The sequence below is a fragment of the Desmodus rotundus genome, chromosome 2, assembly GCF_022682495.2.
Source record: "Desmodus rotundus isolate HL8 chromosome 2, HLdesRot8A.1, whole genome shotgun sequence".
NCBI lineage: Eukaryota > Metazoa > Chordata > Mammalia > Chiroptera > Phyllostomidae > Desmodus > Desmodus rotundus.
Genome location: NC_071388.1, coordinates 38,705,127 through 38,730,040, shown reverse-complemented (window position 1 = coordinate 38,730,040; position 24,914 = coordinate 38,705,127). Strand labels below are relative to the sequence as shown.

Genomic DNA, 24,914 nt, shown 5'->3' with positions numbered 1-24,914 from the left:
AAAATAGAATCTTTTGTCTTTCAGACACATGGAAATTCTGTTTGGTTGGTGTGTTGTAAAGATACCTGGTTTCTTCCTGGACTTCATTAATTTTAAGATTTTGACAATCCCTGGGTGGGTGGTGGTGGGAATATGAGGAGAGAGTATGGGAGACCATGAAAAATTTTGTTGGATCTTTTAAGGGAGAAAAAGAAGAAATCGGCCTCATCTGGAGGGGGAAAATAAAGCATAATTTATCTTGTGTTCATGTTACCTTATTGAGAGTTGGATAGGGTTGTGACGAGAGGAGGTAGTAGTATAGAGTTAAAGAAAAGAGCTTGAATTTTTGAGTAGTAGAGATTGGGGTTTATAGGTTAATTCTTCCAATTATTAGCAGCTATGTGACCATAGGAGTTTAGTCATATCTTTCTGAGTTTGCTTTTCACTTGTAAAATAGAAAAAACAATGGCTTTCTGTTGAGAACTGTTGTGCAGCTTAAATAACATGGGTAAACTCCAAAAGTACAGCAGGTGTAAAATCATGGGTATTCTTATTTTGCATTATGTTGTTTTTGAGGAGAGATTATAAAAATAAGATCAGCTACATCTGGATGTAGGGGCGTCTGTGGGTAGGACTTACACACTAGGTTTGTAAAAGGTAAGTGTTCAAGATGGGAGGCTAATGATGGAGAGAGGTCATCTCGGAGGGCACAAATTCAAGCATAAAGGTGTCAAGGACTGGCAAGGGGGTGAGGTGGGTGGGTTGAAGGTGAGTTCAGACACATTCTCAGGGTCATCATTCTCTACCATATGGCTTGGGAAAGCCCAAGATTCCACGCCTGAGTGTGTTTCTGGAAATAAAACCCAGATCTGAGACACACAGTGCTGCTGATCTACTGAATGGATGGTATTGGTGAGGACCATTTATGTTCTTAGTCTTAAATGTGAAGTGGAAAAGGACTCATACTGCTTGCTATCCTATGAAAGCTTTATTGGACCGCAACTAAGGGTGAGGAAGACCTTGGGCTCCTCAGAGAGGTGACATGTAGAATTGGAGTGGGCAAGTGTTGGACTAACAGGATACACGCTGGGATGGCTCATTCATCAACTCTAGTAAATGACTTCACCTCCTGAGCCATGGTTTCTCCAAATTTGAAACTGGGATAACGATGCTCACCTGCCTATTGTATGGATGTCATGAGGTCAAAGTCAAAGAGACATAATAGATGATAAAGCACTTTGCAAACTATAAACCATCATGTGAGGATGTGAGAAATTTTTAATGTGTCCAAACACCTCTTTTAGCTGTGATATCTATCTGACACCTGACAGCTTCCTATTGGTGTATTGATTTTTATTTCATTTTGTGAATATGTGACCTCTAAGAAAAGAACAGGAAAAGAGGAGTTATTTAATATTTAAGCATATAATTGTATTCATCATCTCTATATTAGCCTAGTAAAAATCTTTACCAGTAATGTGTTCTTGGAAATTAGAGATACCAACAAAAATTTTCCATAAGAGAAGAAAGTGATAAAATCCCTTGAAAGATATTGATAAGACTTTCATATTATTCACTTTACTCTGCAAGTAAGTATCTCAATCAGTATAATTCATTCATTCATTTATTCATTCATCTCTCTTTTAGTGTTTTTATGTGTTCATATTCCTTTTATATCTATGCTCACTTATAAATAATGCCTATAGTTGACAACTTCCAAATTAATTTCTCTAGGTACAACCTCCCTTCAAATTCCAGACTCATATATCCAACTGCCTACAGTGTGGCTCTGTTTGACAGTCTAAAAACCTTGTCAAGTTCAACACCCTCAAGACTGAACTTCTAATTTGCTACCATCCACTGTAAATGTGCTCCTCCTACTATTTCTCAGTAAATGACTAATCCATTTTTCCAATTGTTCTGACCCAAAACTTAAGGGGGTCATTGTTGATGTGTTCTTTTTGTCATGCTCAACATGAATTTACTAGCAAATTCTGTTGGCTGTAGTTTCAAAATATATCCTGAATCTGACTACTTCCTATTCTCTCCACTGTTACCATACTATAATTTCTTGTTTAGATTAGTATATTTCTTCTTAATAACTCTGTCTACTTTTGCTTTCCCCCCACCCAAAGACCATTCTCACCACAGCAGCCAGAATGGGCTCTATGTTAAATTATGAAAGAGTTCATGTCGCCCTTGCTATGATCCCTCCAATGAGGCTCCATCTTACTCAGAGTGCAAGGTTCTACACAATTTTCTGTTTTCTACCTCCCACCTTATTTTCTAATATTCTTCCCCATGTTCACTTTGCTCTTGCTTCAGTGGCCTCCCTGCTATTAATCAAACATGCCATGCATATTGGGTACGTAAACAGAGAGGAAAGAGGGCATCCTAGAAGGAGAGAACAGCATCTTCAAAGTCATGGTTCTTAAAGAACGTAGTGTGATTGGGCTTTCAGTGTCTCTGGAGGTAAACCTATACAAAGCTCTAGGCTTAGCCAGGTAATGAATGATCTGGTATGCCATGACCAAGAGGTTGGACTTTATCCTACGAGGTAATTGATAGTCAATAAAGAGTTTTAGGAAAAACAGTGACATAATCACATTTGCATTTTAGGAATTTAGAGTGGAAGAAGTATTGAAATGGGTAGGGTCACCTCTTGGGAGGATATGGTAATAGCATAGACAAGAGATGTTAAAACTCCATCTGTGGCAGTTTCTCTGGAAATAGAAGAAGACTGAGAATATTTCAAGGAGTAGAACATGATGTACTATAGACATTAAATAACCATTGGTTAAAAAATAAACATTGGTCAAATCAATAGAATAAAAATTTGTCACCAGATGTTCAGAGTAAATAGACCATTGAGAAAAATTTAGATCAGTGGTTCAAAAAACTTAGAAATCAGTTTAGAAACCTTAACTTATTCAACAAAAATGCAGACTCATAAAGGACCAAATCATGTCTTTTGATGCAGTATTCTCTGGCTAGACGGTACAATATATTTAATTGTGGATTTCAAGACAGATCTCATTTGATTGCCCCTCTAGGAGGAACTGAGTCAGGTGATATATAACTTGTTACTGGTTTGCTTACTTTATTAGACAGTTTTTTCATTTCTGGTACTTATTCCCTGATGTACCATTTTTCATCTTACACATCGTAAATATGTACATAAATATTTTAAAAGTTTCTCTTTCTCCAGGTGGAATGTGTGCCATTTAGTAGATAAGCGCTCAAACTAAAAAGCACTTAAGGTGATAAATTGCTCTGGCCTCCAAGCTTAAGTTAACCAAAATAGCATCAGGAATAGCTTGTTTGAGGTGGTAGGTACCTTAGAGATAATCTACAGTACCTCCACCCCAACTCTATAGCCCCTATTTTTTTTTAAAGGAGTGGCAAAGGGACATGCAAAACCTCATACCTTTGGTGGGCAAAACATTTGGAACACATGAACAATGTTTTCTGAGGCCACGTGACAGAAAAGGAGTCATATGAAAAAAGGAAAGGACTTTGGTATGTGTTAGAAGCCCTAGAGGGTATGCTAATAGGGTAGGACCTTCTTATAGAGATTCTGAGTCAGTTGAAACTTTCACTATCAAAAATACCACCTGATATAATGCTAATATAGATGGTCTATGTACCACACCTTGAGAATGACTGAAATGAAGCAAAATACACAGGCACGATGAGTTTACCAAAATATATTGACCAATTTTGGACAAGATGGAGGTATAGATAAACATGTCTTGCCTCTGCATACAATCATAGCAAAAATTACAACTAGACTACAAAACAAGTATCACCCAGAATTGTCAGAAAATTGAGCTTTGTGGAAGTCTGACAATCAAGGACTTAAAGAAGCCATATTCACCCTGATGGGTAGGAGGGGAGCAGACGTGGAGAAGCATGGAGAGGCATGGAGGGGTGGAGTGGCATGGAGAGGTGCAGAGACATGGAATGGGTGGTCCCACATCCATGTGTGATGGATAAAAATTGGGAGGGATACCTTGCTCCCAAGGTGTCTCAGCCCCAGACCAGACCACCCAGTCCAGGGATTCAAACTCCTCTTAAAGGGCCCACAATGGACTTGGGACTCACACAGATCCACCCTCTCTGGGATTCAGCACAGGGCAATAGCTGGAAGGGCACCAGTGGCACATGGGGAGAAATTGAAGTGTCTGGAACCAGGACAAGTGCTAAGAGACAGATTCCTCCCAGGCAAAACTCCAGAGGCCAGGCAGTGGCATTGTCCCCTTTCCAAATCTTCCCCCATACAGAGCCACAGAGTGGGCACATGGGTGGCCCCGCCTTGGCAATTACCTAAGGCTCCACTCCATACAACTTTTACAGGTACACTTTTCTATAATAGGCCTCGCTACTAAAACAGGGAATCAAAGCAGCTTTGCCTAATACACAGAAGCAAAAAGAGGGAAGCTACCAAATTGAGGAGACAAACAAATATGGCCCGAATGAAAGAATAGAACTCCATAAAAAAGAACTAAACAAAATGGAGATAAACAACCTATCAGATGCAGAGTTCAAAACACTGGTTGTCAGGATGCTCCAGGAACTCATTGGGTACTTCAGCAGCATAATAAAGACCCAGGCAAAAATGAAGGTTACATTAAGTGAAATAAAGAAAAATATACAGGGAACCAAGACTGGAGGGGATGAAGCTGAGAATCAAATCAATGATTTGGAACATAAGGAAGAAAAAAGCATTCAATCAAAAGAGCAAAAAGAAAAATGAATAAAAAAAACACAAGAATAGCCTATGGAGCCTCTGGGACATCTCTAAATGTACTAACATCTGAATCATAGTGGTGCCAGAAGGAGAAGAGGAAGAGCAAGAATTTGAAAACTTATTTGAAAAAGTAAAGAAAGAAAACTTCCCTAATTTGGTGAAGGAATTAGACATACAAGTCCAGGAAGTGCAGAGAATCCAAACAAGATAGACCCAAACAGGACCACACCAAGACACATCATAATTAAAATGCCAAAGGTTAAAGATAAAGAGAGAATTTTTAAAGGCAGCAAGAGAAAATCTGAGAGTTACCTATGAAGGAGTTCCCATAAGAGTGTCAGCTGACTTCTCAAAAGAAACTTTGCAGGCTAGAAGGGATTGGCAAAAAGTATTCAAAGTGATGAAAAGTAAGGACCTGCATCCAAGATAAACTTCCAGGAGTATAGCATTACCTAGATTTTAAGCTGACAGATACTACTTAAAAAAAAACTTCTTTATTAACATCTCTATTTATGGAAAATACACACAGACCATCATGAGCCCTTCATGGCTGATGATATTACATGATAACTGCAAATCCACCTATCCCTTTCCAGAAGTTTGAGTATCAAGCTCTCCTAATTTTGACACATTTCACATGTTTCATTTCTTAAGAGAGTTTGAGATAAATATAAACATCGAATGATGTCTGTGTCCTCAGTGAACCTATGTCTTAGAAAACCAGATGTGAACACACCTCTGAGGGAGGCAGAAGCTGGTCACTAATACCTTTGTGTGCTATCTAGAACTCTTGATTTCCCAGAATCTGAAATAATGTGGTCAACCAATGCTTTCCAAGATGCTGAGAGTTGAGAGTGAGAGATCACAAATGATGTAGCCTGAACATGATATACAGCTGCTGGCGTGATTGAGATAATTCAGGCCCTTCATAAATATTGCCAGTAGAAGCAGAAAGGATAAAAGGGGGGGAAAGGCCTGTGAAAAACAGTGTATGCTACAGATGTGAGGGGGATGCACTTTTTGGCTTTGTATGAAGTATACAATCTTGAATTGGGTTATTATAAAAAAAGATTGCATAGGACTGAGGCAGACTTTAGATATCATCTAATCCAGTAGTTTTTACCTCCCAGAATTAGCTGCAGAATCCTTTTTCAGCCAAAGTTTTATATAGAACTGCCAAATATAAAAAGATGACGGCAGAACTGCTCTGAACGAAGCCAGGGTGTGGGGAAAGGCTAGACCTGATCCTCTCACCATGCCAACTGGCAGACCTGAGGTCCTCCATCAGAGCCCTGGTTTCAAAGGAGAGACAGGGGTGCTACCTTTTCCCAGGAAGGTCCAGGGATGAGCAAGAGGAATGTTTTTAGAGGGAGTGGAAGCCATGTGCTTCTCATTTATGTACACATTGTAGCTCCCTGAGGAGGGTTCATGGTTCTTAAAAAAAAAGAATGCCAAACAAGGGAAGTGCAATGAAAAGCTGGCAATCAGTGCCATTCAAAGACTGGGGTGTGGAACTCACAGTTAGCTCTTCATTTCGGCAGATCCATATGTATGTGGACTCCTTGAATTTCTATCGGTTTAACCATTGTATACTGACTGTATGTAGAGAAGTTTGGTATTTTTCTCTCGTAGCATGCAGAGTGGTGTGATCGCCCGTGTGAGGATGAGAATGACTTTAGATGAAGATCCATCAAAGGTGATTTCATGGGATATTAGCCTTTTCTCCATCCTAGAGTGCACCATTTTTACAAGTTTCCCTGGAAAATTATGAAGTAACTTGTTTTCAGTCACTAATCTTAGGTTCTTTGTTTTTTAGTGGCTCGTGAAACATCATAGAACACTTTGAAATAGTTAGTAGACATGTCTTTTCTTTCATTCAAGTTGGGACTAGGGAATCTCTGTGTCTGGGGGAGAAAGCATATATTAGTCCCTTTCAAAACTGTATGTGCAGTGTGATTTTTGACTCCAATTTAAAAAGAATGAAAATGTTAGACAGAAGTAGGGTGGTTGAGGGCTTGGACACTGAGATCACTCTCTGGGGTTAAGTACTGTTTTCACCAGTTATAAGCTGTGTCACTCTGGGCAAGTTACTAAACTACTCTGCCTTAATTTTAACAATAGATGGGAGATAAAAATAGTAGTTATTTCATAATATTGTGAAGATTAAACAAGGTAATGCATAAGGCTCTTGGTGAAGTCCCTGGAACATTTGAAAGCTCTTAATAAATGTCAGCTATTATTATTATTATTATTATTGGGACAATAGGTAATTTTTCCCTCAGTCTTCCTCTTGAATTTTTATGTGATTATGTTATATATTATGTTATGGCAGAAATTAAAGAAATAAATAAAAAGCAGATACTTCCATTTTTGAAAATTGACAGTTTGGTAATTTCAAAAAACTCCTCCTTTCCCAAATATACCATCAACCACAATGATGTTCAATTTTATAACAGAATAGGGACAAATGGACAGATAAAATTGCTCCACCCATGCTTCTTGAAAATATCATTTTCTCTTCTTTCCTCTTTCTTTCTCTCCATGACCCTCTAGCACCAAACAGGAGAGAGAAGGAAGAGTAAAGGAAAGAATAACTCTTAGATGCAGTATCTCTTGTTAAACTGTTCCAAATCTCAATGGAATGACATTTTAATCTTATTCCAACCCTCCCCTTCACCATAACACATTTGGGCTGGTAATTTTTAATGTACTGATATGGAAACAGGCCTGACTTGATCTCACCTCTTTGTAGGTTTAGACAAGGAGATCATTAAAAACATTCTCAGGTCATAATGAACAATTTGAAATGTTACAACTTTCTTTGGGCCTCCTGCCTTAGGGAATGGCAGAATGGCGTTCTGTGACCAAGGTTTCATCTTGTCCTGCCACTCCCATCAATTAACCAGCAAGTATCAGTATTTACTGAATGGCTAGTCTGGGCCCAGGTTAGGAAACTGTGATCTGAACGGGCCACTTCCCTTCCTGATGGACTCACACTGTCTCTTGTCAAATGAGTGGACACTGGTTGGGCTCAGCTCAAGGAGAACTGCAGCCTGAATCCCTGTGGTGTGTGGCTATCTCTCAGCCACCATGACCGACTGTGGGGATCAGAGGTGGGCATTTTCTGTGGGATGCGGACACACTATCCATTTGAATCTTGGTGCAGGCTTCTATGTTTGGATGTGGGATCAGGTAGAACTAAGCATGCTGGTAAAATGCGTGATTTCTTAGTACTTCTGTCAGAAATCCGGTGTCTGGAAAACTGCTATTGACCTGACTGGGGGGCTTGGAAGGTAAAGCTGAGCTGTTGGAATGCTGGAGTAAATAAATACCTTTTTAGATGAACTTACCCTTCCTTTTATGAAAGGACCTTCTCCCCTCCCCCTAAGGCTATAGAAGATAGTTAAGAAAAACCCATCCTAAATAAATATGGAGTGTTTGATTTAAGTCCGAGGGGAATCACTTTATTTATGTAGGTTCTTTTGGCCACTTAATAGTTGATCCCTTTCTACATGCAAGGCCCCATGCTGCATGTTTTATATCCATGATCTCATAACTTACTCACAGTGGTCTTTTGCATAGACCCTATGTTTTCTCCACGAGAAGCCTGAGGCTTATACAGTAGTGTGGTAATTACCTAAGGGACTCTAAGAGTGTGATGATTCTGAGTAGCTGAGCCTCAGTGTCTTCAAATGTGAAATAAAAGGCTTAATAGCTACCTCCCAGGTGCTTGTCATGAATAAATGAAGATGTATATATACATACTCATATGACATACATATATGTGTATACATATATAAGAAATCATAAATTAAAAAAATAAAAATTATATATACACATACATATGTATGTATGTATGTGTTTCTGGTACAAAATAAACATTTAAAAAGCAGCATTACTTTAACAGGGATCTCCTTTCTCAAAGAGCAATTTGTTTCAGTAGAGAAATATGTGGCGAGAACTAAATGAAGAAGCTTTCATTTGAGGTTTGTGACATACTCCTAGGCGGAGTTTCAATTACTTTCTGCCATCTCCCTGCTTAAAAGTTGCTGGAAAGTGTTCCTCTTTCCCATTAGTTAAATGAATTATTCACTGATAGGACTCTATTGCTTTTCCCTTGGGTGATGGTGGCAGGAATTTTAACCTTGTGTTCCTCTTCTCGTTGCAATAAGACCCTTTTCCACCTGGGTGTCTGTGCCTGCTGGGCCGTGAACTCCTTAAAGGCAGGGACCAAATCTGGTCAAGGTTACAATCCCTGGCCTGTGCAGATGCTCAGGTAGCTGCTGTCTTCCAGTGGGGTCAGGCAGAGTCGCCTGGACATCTCCCACAGAGAGATCACTGGAAAATATAGTCAACCCACCAAATTCTTTTTATTGAGGGAGAAAGATCTTTGGACTTCAGGGTTTTTTCCCCCCACTCTCCATTTCCCAAAATTTCCCAGACCTTAGCTCTGGTGGGGATAATTTATCTCTGCTGAAAAATTTATTAGAGGTTGTCTGTTAAAAATGGTTAAATAAAGATTTTCCCAGTATGTAGAAAAATATAGTACAAAACCCAAAGAAGCTAACACCTGTACAACATCGGCAGAGGAAGAGTAGTAGACCAATGGGGCAGCATAGGGTGCAGGCCATGCCTTCTCTCCCAACTGCAACGCTTATATGATGCATGCGGCATTTCAGATCAGTAAAGGAAGGGGAGGCTGTTTTATCATAGCCATTTGGAATAAAAAGAATGTTTATCTCATATTATCCAAGCAAATTAAAAGTCGATTAAAGTTTTAAACACACACAAAATCTATTTTGTCCTAGAAAAAGGAGAGGGGGCTGATTTTATAATTTTGACATCAAACACTGAAACCATAGGGGTAGAGTGACATATCAGACTATATAAAATTGAAAACTGTGACACAAAATATATGTAAATATTTGAGAATATTCAAGAACAAGTTAACAATGATCACCTCTAGTAAAGATAATACAAAGGACATATGGTCATATATTACTTAGGCTACTAAAAAAATTAAAAAGAAATGTATTAAAATGTGTTTAGAAAATATATTTGTGTTCTAAGTATGTATTATTTATCTATCTATCTGAAAAAAATAGGGTAGGATATTTAACCATCACACAATTTTACCTTGTATCAGATTTACTTATTTTATTGTAGAGATTATATTTTTCACCTTTGGAAATGTGCTTTTGGAAAAGCCCACATCTCCTATCCCTTTCTCATCTTCTGAGAAAGATTATAACATAACTGTCTGCCTTCAAAAACTGACTTTTAAAAAAATGTTGACTAAAATAGTCTAGCCTCTGACTCTGTTTGACGCACAACCACATTTACTATTTTTTTTCTGTCCAACGGCATATCACAATTTCTTTTTAATTTGGATCTCTGCTGGTGTTTGCAGCTGGAAATCATTTCCACCTCCTGGGCAGGGCAGGAGAAAATCAGGGTTGGAAGAAAACTTCGAATTCATCTGGTCAAATCCCCCATTCCAAACTTGAACTCCCTCCATAAATCCCCTCTCGCTCCATGAATGTGCCCATACCAGCTGCCCTGGTCTGTGTGGACAAGGCAAAGGGCCCAGAGCCCAGAGCAGAGAAACAGCAGCGAGGGAGCTGTGACAATCCACACCCCCTGAAATCTTACCATTTTATGTGCCATTCTACCACACAGAAAAAAAAATCATTTAAAGATTGTTTTTTAAAAGGCCTTACTTTTTGGATAGGACTTCTGTTTCACCATACGGATGAAGTAATAAACTTACATGGTAGAACTGGAACATTTATGAGAATGAATCATTCCTAAATTATCAGCTCACATTATCATACAAATGATCACTTTTGCTTTCTCTCCCAATAGTGCTATAATCTCTAATTAAGCAGTTTATACATGTTTAAGCGAGACCACAGTGTCCCAGAAAACTAGTGCTATATTGCTTTAATAACAAAAATGCAAAATTATTCAGGCAGCTTTCATCAGATGCTTAAGTCTCTGGGTTTAGTCCCAGTCAGTCCATCCTCCATCTGTAAGGGAAACAAGTCGCACAGAACCTGAATATGTTATTGTATGAAGTATCTGGGCTTGGTATATTCAAAGACCCAGATCAGATCTCTGACTCCGTCTTCTTCCCAACCCTAAACACTCCTCCTGTACGAATTTGGGTTTCTAGCAGAGAAAATAAGTGGAAAAAAATGATCCTACCTTTGATGCATGGTGGCCATGATACGGACAATTAAAAAGAAGTCCTCTAATCTAGAGAAAAGAATGGCTAATATAATGGTTTGAACTTAAGTGGTGCAGATTGGCTCTCTGGAAAAAAAGAGAAATGACCCTGGGGGAGGAAAACAGACCTTCATAAATTTCATCATGCATCATGTGAGACAAAAGAGCCATTAAAATTAGTGTCTGTACAAGGGTATTATGATGATGCTGTTTTCAACACGTTCTGCCAGAGTCTTAAAACCACAAGTACTTTTAGAGTTTAATTTCCTGGAGAGATAATCTGCTTTCTGTTCATTGCAACCTAAGTGGGAAAGAGGATCCTGTCCAGAGAGTTTTAATTGGCCCATAAGCCTTAATCAGATGATGAATCTTCCTCTATGGACCCCTCTCTTAGTCTGTCAAGAAGCACTTTGCTACTAAATCTGAAAATGTTGACAGACAAACCTTGTTAGAAGTAAGGACACAACATGCACAAATACAAGATACAAAAATGGCTCCACCTTGGATGGTTTCTCCTTGTTTTTTGAAGATCAGGATGGAGGGAGGTATGACAATGTTTTGCCAGTGGAACACAGCAGGTGTGAGAATCAACTTGCCCTTTTAGCAAGAAAGTACATTTGCGTGGCTCCTGCCTATGTGATGTTAATATAGTAGAAATCTGACTATTTGATGCAACATCAAGAAATAGGGATAACTTTGTTTTTAAATACAAACTTCAGATCTGGGAGAGGGAAGGAGGGAGAGAGAACGAGTATGTGAGGCTGAGCAGGCTCTGTCCTGCAACGTCAGAACAACTAGTGCCTGGGGCAGAGTGCCATGCAATGTCTTCCACTAAGCCTCACCAATTTATCTTAGCCTATAAATGTAAGGCCCCTCTAATGCCCAACCTTGGACCAATTTCTTGTCCTTGTTCCAGGATTTTTATGGTAGACAGTAGACTACTCCGGAGCCAGTAAACATGTCTTTTGGCTGGAAGGCAAAAACCACTGAGCCACCCCTCTCATCACCTTCTTGAAGCAGAGATGCTAACCCCTTTGGCCAGGACGATCTCTGGCTGGCTGCCTTTTGTCTGCTGTGTCTCCTTTGTTAGTTCTCTTACGGAAGCTGGATATCACAAAACATCACAAAAATAACACTTTCTGTTAAATAAGTGATTTTGGACCCAGGCTTTCCTGGTCTCTGAGAGCAAATGGTTTAATCTAGAGCAACCCAGACCCCAGGTTTCTACTCTTCCCGCTGCTGTTGTATCATTTTCAGCCATGAGAGCAGAAAATTATAAAAGTGTGAAGGGCAGTGAATAGCCTGTTTGGAAACTCAAAGAAAGGAGCCCCTAACTCTGCCTAGTTCCTTCTTTTTTCTCTTGGTGTCTCGGAGTTTTCTGATTGCTTTTATGCCCATCGAAAGAATGCTCCATGAAGAGGATAGGGCAGACATCATTTCCACTATTATAAATGAGATTTTGGGGCCTCAGCAAGGTTAAGTAACTTTCCAAGATTACACAGCCAGTCAATTTTACCCATGACAAGAAAATTTATTTTCTTCCAAATTCTATACTCTCGAGGTCATCATGGTAAAATAGTTAATCAAAGGAAAATCATTATTTTAACATTTTGTGACTCAGTCATATTAAAAATAGAAGTTTGAATTTCTGAAATGAGTAATTATGATCACATAAGATCATCTCCAATTATTGAATTAAACAATGGCTTTGATAAATTTTTAGCCAAAAAGACTGAGACCCTTTTTAAAAATATTTGTATAACTTAATTCTTGTTTAGATGAGAAAATAAGATTTAGCCAATGACCATTATAAGATTAGCAAATGATCGTAGCATAATTGCTTATGTTACCTTGTAAAATACAAATAGGAAATGGATCATATTTTAAGTATCCAATTATCCTGAGCATATAATTGCAGTTTTTATAATAACTTTTTTCTGAGACAGGTATTTTAATATGTATTAATTGTTTTAAGGTAGCCATTTCATCCATCAAGTGAATAATGTGCACTTTAAGACTGCCCAAAGCACATTATTTCCCTTTCCTCCTACAGTCAATCACACATAAGAAAATCATTCCATCCTGAAAGAGGACTAAGACTGTGGAATCTTCGTTACATTTTACATGTATCGTATCTTTCAGTTAGAAATTTTACCATTGAGGAGCTAAGTTTCAGAAAAGTTAAATAACTTGTTATTTATGGTCACTCAACTATTTAGTGGTAAAAATAATATTTATTTCAGGTCGTTTCTCTATGCCATGATGTTTCTCAAGAGAATATTTTGTTGAATTTTTATAAATATACACATAAACAAAATCATATAAACAAAAAAAGTCCTCCTATTTCTGGAAGATCTAAAGAAGACATTGAAAAATGAATCTAGAAAAAAGTTCATTTTGCAGAAAAAAATTCAGTGTAATTTAACTTGTGAAGAGGAATTAGTGATGGATATGGGAGGAGGTTAATTGAAAAAAGTGATCGGTTCAATATTTCCCAACTGTATTTGTCAAAGTAGGTAACCCATGATCTGGATAATGAGAAAGCAATTAAAATATGTTAGGCATGTTAGTTATCTGATTTTACATGAGCTTAGGGTGATGTAGAAAAAGTGACAGGACTTGAGAACGTAATCTCTAAATTAGGGAGACACTTTTGACAAAAATTGTATTTTTATGACATAGAGCTGTGGAGATTACAATGCACTTAGGCTAATAAATGGTGTGGGGATATTCCAAAGGGGATTTTAAGTAATACTCCAAAAGGGATGACAACTATATGCATATAAAGTTTTTTTCCTAATGAAATTCAGTCTTGGTAATGTTTTCTCCATTGAACACCATGAGTACATGTTGTAGGCATTTTTTAGATTACTCACAATTTCCAAAAAGTGGCATTGGTCAGTGACTGCCTGGCTTGGGATTCAATGTCCTTCCTTTCACTCTGGTTTATACTAGTAATGATCATGATCCCTTCTCTGTATCTAAAATTATTTTTACATGCTTTATTTTGAACTGGCTTTTACTCTATCAATAAATCCTAGATGGTTTATCATTTATTGCTATCGCCAGATTGTCTTGGATTTGTGCTCCTATGCTTGTAAGTCGATTCTTCATAGCTCCTCATAGCCAGTACATATATTTTAAACTCGATAGGTTAAGTTTAAACTTGTTTGAGAGAAGAACTGGTACGATGACTTAGCAGCCTTGATACATTTTACATGAGTCTTATGTATTACATGTCCCACGACCACACCACATCACTCCCTACTTTTCTACTCACAGGGTAACTCTTACTTCGGTAACCATCCAGCCAAAGTTAGCGTCTCTCCTATCCCCACCCCCAGTCATACTTATAATATATTTTTATATTTTCATAGGATTTATCACCAGCTAAATTTACTGTGTTTGTCTATTGTCTTACTTTTATTATGGCCTTTCCCAAGTAGAATGAAAGCATCACAAAGACAAGGATGTTAACAACAAATCTTGTTCACATTGTATCACCTAGTACGTAGACCATTGAGTGATTGAATAAATGTGTGAATGAAAGAGAAAAGCCAAATGTTCATACCTTGAACCACATGACCCCTTTTCCCTGATCAAAGTTGATTGGGCAATGGTCAACCCCCTGATTCAAGAGCAGCCAATCCTTAAGCTTAACAAGGATGTCTAATTGGTCTGATATGGAAAAGATGTATATATAGAGGGCAGCTCTCAGGTAGAGCCTGAGGCCAAGGTGAGTAAGGACAAGTGGAATATGAAGGAGAAATACTCCCAAGGCAGAGAGAGGAAAGATATGCAGAGGAGATAAAAAAGCTCGTGTGGTTCTGTAGAAAGAAGAAGAGGAGCCCTGAGAAGAGCCAAATTAAAGTGACAAGAACCTGCTGTCTAGATTCTCGAGCAACCTTGATCTCAAACAAGCCTCTACTTCTGGCTGTTCCTCCACGAGGATTTGTTTTTCCTGTCATCACCTTGTCTGTGGTATACTGTGCATTTCCTTGGTTTCTGTGTCCTTAATGGACTCTAGAAGTGTGTAATCCAACTATCCTCTTTGATGTCTAATTTGGAGTGTAACATGTTCTGTTTTGCTCTTGGAAAAAGTCATCTAATATTGGAACAGGATTTTACAATTTGCAGAGTACTTTCATGTATATTATGCCATTTGTTCCTGACAGCAACTCCTCTCTATGAAGTGGCTCTTGGTTTCCTCTAGGCATGGAGTATCTCTCTGCACTTGGTTGTCACTTTGATCTCTCCTTGAACATGGATCGCAGGCTTTACTTGTGTAGAAGCCTTACCTTTGCTACTACACACAAGGCATCTAGAAGGCAGAAACGAAATCCTGTTTACTTCATTCCCCACAGGGTTTAGTAGTATGCCTCATACAACATTGTTGCTAAATAAATCTTTGTTAAAGTGTTGAATTTGTTTTCAAGACTGAACGTGAAGCAATTCCATGAACTCTGACTGCATTTATCTATACTGAATTTCATCTGAAATTATAAACTTTGTGGCTACTACTTAAAATATTTCTCTCCTAAAACATATGTGTGTATATGTTTTTTCAAATATTTATATTTGTGGTTAGACTTGCAATTATAATTCACATAATATTTACAACAGTCTCTGGAGAACCTCCCATGTTGCTGTAAATTTGAAAATAAATGATTAAAAAAACACTGAAAACAAGCCCTTAATTATAAAATTAGTTCTAGATCCATTTTTAGTTATTTCAAACCTTTGTTTAGATATTTATTTTTGAAAATCATAACCTCTCATACTATGTCTCAATGAAGTTCTTCCAATTTGGTGGTTGCTTTTCATGCTAGGTAAGTGCTGTTCTAAGGATTGAGTGTGGACTGAATAAGGTCATTATTCACAGGGTCCACATTTGCCAAAAAAATTCTAGAATTTCCATGTGTTTCATCTCACTATTTTATTTTTAAAGATGCAGAACTGAAGGGGGGCAATGGAAAGCATACCAATAATCAAAATGCACACGATGACAAGTCTTGCTCAAGGGCAGTAAAAATAGCACTAGAATTTTGCATAACAGGAATAAATATTCCTTTTAATTTCCTCCAGGCATAAGATTCTAAACAACTATATTATTATATACTGAGGTCGTACATTTTAGGTCCTTGGTAATCTTACGTTAGTATTAGTTAGAATAGAGGAAGGACCAGACAACATTTGTTCTTGGAATGGTTCTACCCTTGAAAAAAAATGAATAGATTTCTGTTTTATTAGCTACTCTGTTCAATGGGTATTCAAGCATTCATTGATCATTCAGCAAATGTTTATTGAGTATCTGCTATACCTTGCTATGTAGCATGCCAGGAACAGGGGCATTAAGATAAAACATGGAAGGAGACACACAAACAACTGATTACAAAGTCCCATGGTAGGTGCCAAAGTAGAACCTAATAGTTAACCCTAATCTAGATATGCACAAAGGAGAGAATCATTAACCCTGCTTTGTGGAGGAGCGGAAAGATGGCCAAGGAGTTTTATAGTCAGATGCTTGAACTGAGTTTGCAGAAAGAGTTTTGAGATAGAACAGGCATAAACGGACCTTCCTTTATGGGCAAAGGCATGGTGATATAAAATGACAGGGGCTGTACTGGGTAACTGCAAAGGTGCTCAGTTTCACTGGAGAGAGAGTGTTGCAGAAGTGTGGAGAGAAAAGGAGAGTTAGGAAAGGAGGATAGCCTGGAAGTTCACCCTAAGAAGTTTGTTCTTTGTCTTGAGGGCAAGCAGGAGCCTATAGGGGTTTTTTTTAGAGTGAATCAACAAGGACAGAGTTTTACAATGTGGAAGATGATTTGATAAGGGCAAGGCTGAAATAAGGAGATGGTTTCTCAAGTTGGTATATGTTGTCAGAGCATTTTAGAGCAAAGATTGCAAGTGAAATAATATTTTACTCCCAATTGCCATTATTGTTCTTCACACAGCAATTTTAAAGTTCAGAAATTAAGCATTGTTGACTAAAACAATTTTAAGCACATGGTTAAATACCATTCCAGAAAGCACATTATTCCTTCCTGTCCGCCTGCCTATCCTTCTCTTCGCTTCAGCAGGGAGAAAACAAAGATGCAGTGCAGAGGACATGAACATGTGAAGAGACAAGCAAGTGGGTTATCCACCTTCATGCAGGAGGTGTGTCTGTAGGTACATGAGGATTACTGATGTAGAATAGAGTTTGAGCCAGTGGAACTGGGCTTTAGACCCCATTCTAGAACACCTTAGTCATATGACTTTGAAAAGTTAACTAATTTCTCTGAGCCTCAGTTTGTTCTTCCTTAAAATGAGGTAGCTGGTTCCTGCCTTAACTATTTTATAAGGTCATAGTGAGAATCTATTTAGGTAATGTCTTAGGTACAAAAGTGCTGAACTGATGCATGCTTTCAAAACAAGGTATTCCCGGGGAATACCATAGAAAGGGGTCATAAAGTGTTATTATAGACACCGTCTTCAAAATGCCTAAGTACAAATACCTACTCCAGAAAATCTTACTGTCTCCAGGCATATTCCTTTCTGATCTGTTTTCTACTCAATATTGATGTACCAATGTAAGAATTTATTTCTATAATTTAGGGTGTCTGGTTTGAGAACTTTACTATTATGAATGCCACAGAATGATTATTTCTCTAAGCAAATAGGACATTTTCTAGGACTAATTGCATGGAATAAATACTAAGGAAGGATGGTTGAGTCAGTGCACATGGTTTATTTTTAATTAAAAAATTTAAAGGAAAATGGTTTTGTACAGAGAAAAGAGAATTTCAGGTGTAATCATATCATTTTTTTATTTAACTGGCTCAATTAAGTATGAAATTATATCCACAAGGAAAATGTGTCAATCCACATAGTTAACCTCACTTACAAATATTCTTTCACTATTCAATTACCAAATATTTACTTAACACGTTTTTAGAGTTTGCTTGGGAAGATACATTAGCAACATTAGAATTGGAACTTCAAAGCATTTGCAACTCTAGCAAACTTGAAGGCTTAGCCATTTCTTATGCTCTCTTTGTAAAGCAATTACTATGGCTGGATCATACAGAACTGATTAGAGCCCAAGTGAAGAGCCCTGTTCAGCTCTGGTCAGATACCTTTGTTCAGGGCTGTATGAACTGGCTTGTCCTGTTTGAGGGAACTGAAATGAAGGTCCGCAGACATCACCATGATGAAAAAAAAAGTCTCAGTAAAAAGAGCCTTACAAAGCTTTCTTTAAAAAAAAAATCTTCACCTTAGAAATCTGAAGATTTGAAACTTCAACTACTACGGTACCGTAGCAGGATCCTGGCCAGTAGATGGCGCTCTATTTTTTTTAACCCACAGATGCTGTCCAATGTACTGAATTGGGAGGTTCGGAGTAGCCTGTATCATAAAAATGATTGAAGTAATGGAACTTGTGTCTTTGAGGCGATTTTTTTGCTTAGTTAGGTGAACTCGAAGGGAGAGATATATGGAGTGTTTTAAGTGGATCTTCCTTCTGTTCATAATTAGTATGCAGGTTCATTGAGGCCTTTCATGTTTGCACATCGACAAAGACTCTCCTTCTGCCCTTAGTTCTCCATGCTGCAAACTGATAGTAAAGCTTGTGGGAGACCTAAACTGCCTTACTGTAAGCAATACTGAACCATCTCATTTCTTTTTCATTTCCTTTTATATCGTACTATTAAGCACCTATCATAAGAAAAAACTGGGGTTATTTTTCAATAACCATAAACTTATTCCAATCTGCATTATCTAAATTATTAGATGCCATCTACATGTTAGGTGATGCTAGTTAAAAGGGGAGCTATAGAAAAACAATTAAGGAGTAAAACTACAACTTAGACAAAGACATGTGGGGCAACCCAAAAGTAGGAAGGATGACATTGTAATGAGTTAGAGATTATATTCAGAAGACACATAGAGCCTCCGTGTTTTTGAAAGTATGTGTTTAATTTGTGGAGGGCAACAGGCAGATGTGGTGTTATAGAAACAGTACAAAATATTTAAATCAGAAGGTGGCTAGTTCTCTTTCTTGGGAAAAATACTTGAAATGTGATTTTCAGTTTCCCAATTTGCAAAATGATAAAAATATAATATCTACTTCACAAACTTGTTGAATGACTGCACTCTATGAGGGCATATCAGTAAAGCTTTGGTGAAAACTGTAATGTAAGGTGGCATACTTTTTTGGTCAAAGCCCTTTTCTTATTGGCAGAGTCTGTAAATTCTATTTTTTTATTTCCTCTTCTTTTTGTAAAAAAAAAAATAAAACTGCTGCATTTTGTATTCCTCCCAGCAGTCATTTCTTTGTGAGGAGGTTTTTGCTGTTGTAGCTGGTGGTCCTGCTCCTTGTTCCACTTGCTCTTTACTCCTGAATCAAGTGTTCAGGCTTTCCCCCTCCACAGTAGCTATTGACAATTAAGTGGGAAAGAACTGAGGGATAAAGTCTTTGTTATGAAGTTATCAACAAAGGAAACTTTTATTTTAGCAAGATCAAAGGGCATCATTACTATTGGGCACTGTTCAGAGAGAGCTTGGAAATATTTTAATTACAGTGAACTTCTATTGTGCTGGTGTTCATTTTAATGAGACTTGATTTTCTACTCTTATCATTACTGAAATATTTTCACATTTTCTCCACACACTTTTCCTCTCTCAGACAATAAAAATGAGCCATTAGAGGCATTTTTTTTGTGTGTGTGGTGGCAGGGTATGGTGAGTAATTAAAAAGTAATATGTAAAACATGGTCCTGTTTTAGAGGACTATAATTTGTCTTTTTAACATAATTGTAACTATATAAAAACCAGAAAACCTTAAGAGAGAAGCTTAGTCATGAAATTTTAGAAAAATGGGTGAGACACTGAACCTTCAAGATAGTGAATAGACTTGTATGGGGCTGGAAATATATTGAGAGTATTGAACACAAACGAATTCCTTCTGAGTACTAAGGGAAACATCGTGTATAAAGAAAGAGCCAGTGCGGACCAGATTCTGTGATAACTAACAAGAAGGAAGCAGATGTGGCTGCATTCCAGCTCTCTTGCTCAATGCCAGGAACAGGGAAACATTATTACAAGGGTACAATAGGAGTTATGCTTACAGGTAATAACATAATTTTTTAAATTTGATATTAGCACCTCTATGATGTGAATCAGGATAAAAAAAACCATTCAATAAAAAGATATGTGTTGAAGGAAACAGATGCAGAAGCCATTGCCTGAAGCAGTTCTGAGTCACTGAATTTTGAGACAGCAATTCTGAATTTTTTAACTCTCTCAGAAGGTCAAAGACAAATTTATCCCCCGAAATATTTATATTTGTATAATTATTTACATTTTACAAAGATTTTTGTATAAGTTATTCACTTAGATTAGTGAGTTCCTACAACATTCAGGGCTTCACATTGTGAGAAAAGCATTTCTGCTACACTGATAAAGCTGAGATTCCGAGGGACTCTGGAGTACTGAACAACTATGTACAATACTTTGGAGGCTCAAGGAGGAATCTGACAGAGGATACAAAAATAATTAGAGTACTGTAGTTTACACCTATTATTTTGTCTCTCCTCCATCCCTCCCTTTTAGAAACTGTCACTTTCTCCTGCCATGACTCTGGTAAAACCATTGATCTGGTGGCACTGTTTCCCCTCCTACCTCCACAGATGTGGTCGCATGGATCAAGGTGGCAAATCAGAATGCCTAGTCCTTCTAAATATTATGACTGGTCACCATGATCGGTCCAGGGCAAATCAAACCCAAGAAACGTCTCATGGAATCCTCTTTGAGGTAACTATTTGGATGCTTGAAGAGAGATCCTTTATGTCTTTCTGAGGGCAATGTTTATGTAGATCTAGAGTTGCTGGTGGCTATCTATTCTAACCCATGGAGAGAATTTTCTGGAAGATATAGCCAATCCAAAAGAAAAGGAGCCAAAAAATGAAGATAGGATATTTTTGAGCATTTGGATCTAGCTATGCCAAAGCTAGTTAACTTTTGATGTTTTTACCTAGTAAGCCAATACATTTCATATTCACTTGGATCCAGAGTTCTGAATAATAGAGAGAATCAATTCTAATTTTGTCTATCATCTATCTATCATTCTTTCTATGTATCATCTTAAAGATATTGCTGTACATTCCAGTTAGGGTAAATGTATTTATTCAATAGCTATTCTTTGAGTGTCTTTCAAACACTGAAGAAGCCCTGGTTATTCGGTACTTCTCTCCCACTCACCTCCCCCCGCCATTTTTAACATTCCTCCTTTTTAAAAAAAGATTTTATTTATTTATTTCTAGAGAGAGGGGAAAGGAAGGAGAAAGAGAAGAAGAGAAACATCGATGTGTGGTTGCCTCTCATGTGTACCCTACTGGGGACCTGGCCTGCAACCCAGGCATGTGCCCTGGCTTAGAATCAATCCAGCGACTCTCTGGTTCATAGGCCAGTGCTCAATCCACTGAGCCACACTGGCCAGGTAGCATTCCTCTTAAGAGCTATAGAATACTGTGGCTATTAAATGACTGAGTGTCCTCATGATCGTAGCATGAACGTCATCTGAAGGGTTTGTACTCTTTCAAAAAATGGAATTTCTTCCTCGCACATTGTGGGTGCTCAAGATTTCACTGGCACTTATGCGTGTATTTGGAGGTATTCAAACTTTATCTGTGATTTCAAATAAAGAAAGAAAGAAGTGTCATGAAAGGACAGCAGAAACATAGTTCCAAGCTGGTACAGTTACAGTTATAGAGGTATAAGGATTGGTCCAGTTTCAACAATTATTCAACAGCCTTTTAAATCTGAAGCATTTGTGGACTTGCTTTGACCCAGATAAAGGGGAGAAAAGACACAGTTCTTTCTTCTGCCTTTTGATTACATATCATCTCATATGTCTCCGTCTGGTTATATTATTACGTTATAAGCCAAGTCTTCATATTCATGGCAGGGCTGTGCGGGGAATTAAACTTTCCATATGTTAGTTTTCTAGGTAAATGAAAATTACCTCCATAAATGACAAAATTGTTTTATAAGGTATTTGAAAGGGATCTTTTAAAATGCATTACACATTTCCATATTTTCTTATATAAAGTATAGTGATAATAATATAGCTACTGTTTAATAAGTAGATTGCATGTGGTGGTCCCTGCATTAGCCATTTACATTCAGTATTTCATTTATACCTACTTTTGTGATGGAAGAGATACAATCCTCATTTAAGAGAGGGGTAAGTTAAGGATTAGAATAGGCGAGTAATTTAGCCAAGATCACAAAAGCACAAGGATGTAGACCTAGGATTTGAACTCCGATCGGTCTGACTCTATGGCTGCTATTCTTAACAGTAACATCATTAAGAACACAAAGTGTGTGCTTTGCAAAGACTAAATGATGTTCACCCTTGCTTCACATATTCTAAACTATTTGTCTTGGTACAAATGGACTCACATTTCTCTTTCTTTAGAATTATGTCGACCTTTTATAATTTCTATATTTTCTTCCTCATTGTCAGAATGCTAACTCTAACTCATTGCTATTGTAAGTGGGCCTGGCTATAGAAAAAATGTCTCCTCCATTTCATAGTTGCTTTTAATCAAGTAGGTTTTCTAGGGTAAGTCATTTTGAATCCTTTTTGTAACCATGTGGAGTCAATAATGATAATAAAGTGATCATTTATTGAATACTTTCTATGAGCCATTTAGATGTATTATATAGGCAGTCTAATTAATCTTCACTTTACACATTTCTGTTGGTTGCTCAGGACATTTCCCCTTACGTTCTAGGTCTCAGGTAAATTTCAAACAGAAGATATTGACTGGTAAACGTTACCTTCCTTAATTGAGCTACTTAGACACACACACATACACACAGTCACGTGCCACATAATTTTATGTCAGTCACCGATGGACCACGTGTATGATGGTGGTTCCCTAAGGTTCTATCAAAGAGCTGACCCATTTCTATCACTTAGTCATATCACACCATTGCAATGTTGTAGCACAACACCTCACTCACCTGTTTGTGGAGATACTGGTGTAAACAAACCTACTGCACTGCCAGTAGTATGAAGTACAGCACACACAGCTGCCGTAGTGGGCTGTACCACCTAAACTCGTGTAAGTGCACTCTATGATGTTTGCACAATGATGAAACCACCTGATAATGCCTCTCACAGAACATATCACTCCCTGCCTAAAACAGCACGTGACTACATGTGTATAGATGCGTATGTATATACACACATTTTTACTTTTATATATGTCCACCCAGAAGCTTTGATTACTTACATTAACCTTTCTGACTCTGGTCAAATATCGGCAAGGGTAAATACGGGAATGAGAAAACCTTAAATGGGGACATGCCAGGGCCACCTTCAGTAGACTCATAGCATGCTGGCTGGGTTGTGATTTAACTACCTCTGTTAAGTGCTGAAAAGTTCGAAAGCATCTTACTAATTCATGTGAATATTCATTATTGTTCAACTGCCGTACCTAGAGCTACCGGGTGGTAGGATGTTTACCTTTAAATGAACATGTCTCAATTATGCTAACAGCAATGTGTCTTGCTGTAATTGTTCCTTTGGAGCCATTAGGTGGTTAATCTGTAGAGTGCGAATATACATTTTAAAGCACAAGGCTGCTTGACACTTTTGTAAAGTTTGCATTGTAAATGTATCTTTAGTAAAATGATTTTTGCTGAAATATCCCCACCTGAGCAACATAATATGGAGTTTTCAGGATTTTTATACACTTATCTAAATGTAAGGCAAGGGGATGGATTTTGTTGTTTGCCTGATTTAAAAAAATTACTCAATGCTTTTCTCCTTTCTGACATTGGATTAAAAATAGAAAACAGGGAGACAGTGTTTTTCCGAAAGGAGACAAGTTGTATTAGCTAAATGGACTGGCTTTCTGTTTTCATGTGATTTTGGAGAAAAATTTTAAGTCACTTGTATGTTATAGTCTATATGAGTTTTCTCTAAGCTAAAATTGCCAAGTGAGTGTGTGTGTGTGTGTGTGTTTGTATACAAGTGTACATGTGTGTTTGTAGGATGTGGCCAGATGATGCCTGCTTGAATGCTGAGAGCATTGAACTTTCCAGATGTGACTTGGGTTTTTATTTGAGCTTGTAGCTACATGTAACTAACAGAGAATTACTATCTTCAGTGAACTACATGTTTTTAAGCATCGCTCACACTTTTTTTTTTTACTAATCTAAAAAGTATTTGGACTAAGACTATACCTTGAGAGGGTTATAGACCACTCTAAGGCTTAGCAGACTAACCATAAGTATCTTCACTAGAAAGACTCCACGAATTATTATTTGGGTATTTTAGGGGAAGTTCACATTAGGGATGGAAAGGGAGCCTACTTCAACCATCTTTGGATGCTTCCATTTAGTCTCCTGATATTCCCCTGCCAGTAAAAGGCCACCCTGCTCTAAAGCGGGAATCTATTTTCACTTTATTTAACTTGTCCATTCTCAATATTCTTGGAATTTTGGGAGTAATTTTGAGTTTCTTATATTGACGTTCTACTCCATCCTTGTTGCCTTGCTTCATGGTTCTGTGTGTCGATGATAGTTATAAACTGTGTTGTTGAATATTATGGTATTTCTAAAAATCCCACTCTTCTGCCTGCCGCGAGACTGCTGAGGTTTAAATTCAGTTAGAAAAGAACTGCTAATTGGAGGGATGCAATCAGGGGTAGTTATGTGCACCTGACCACATCTGCCAGGGTAACTTAATAGAATAGTTGGAAGTGCCGTGACGAATTGCACTCTGGGGAGAACCGGCTGATGTGACGCAACACTGTTTTGGATAAACCTTCTTGTCAAGACGTGTATATTTATCCTTTGGCAGGGAACGTGTTTATGATTGCTGCCATGGCCTCTGTCCGTGCTTTAATTGATTTTCCTTAGAAGGATTTTGTTTTTTCTCTTAGTTCTTCATTGCATTGCTCTC

At 37.8% G+C, this 24,914-nt stretch overlaps 1 protein-coding gene across 6 annotated transcripts in view; it reads right to left on the bottom strand.

Moving 5' to 3' along the window:
* Nucleotides 1-24,914, bottom strand: part of KCNMB2 (potassium calcium-activated channel subfamily M regulatory beta subunit 2) — a 321,616-nt gene that overhangs the window by 169,921 nt on the left and 126,781 nt on the right. Inside the window, exon 1 of one of the 6 annotated variants that reach the window (XM_053918103.2) lies at nt 10,937-10,981. The exons of the other annotated variants lie outside the window; for them this stretch is intronic. Coding sequence (XP_053774078.1) covers nt 10,937-10,956 — 20 coding nt within the window. The 5' untranslated portion in view covers nt 10,957-10,981. Of the gene's footprint in view, nt 1-10,936; nt 10,982-24,914 lie in introns of those variants that run through there. 6 annotated transcript variants of the gene reach the window in all.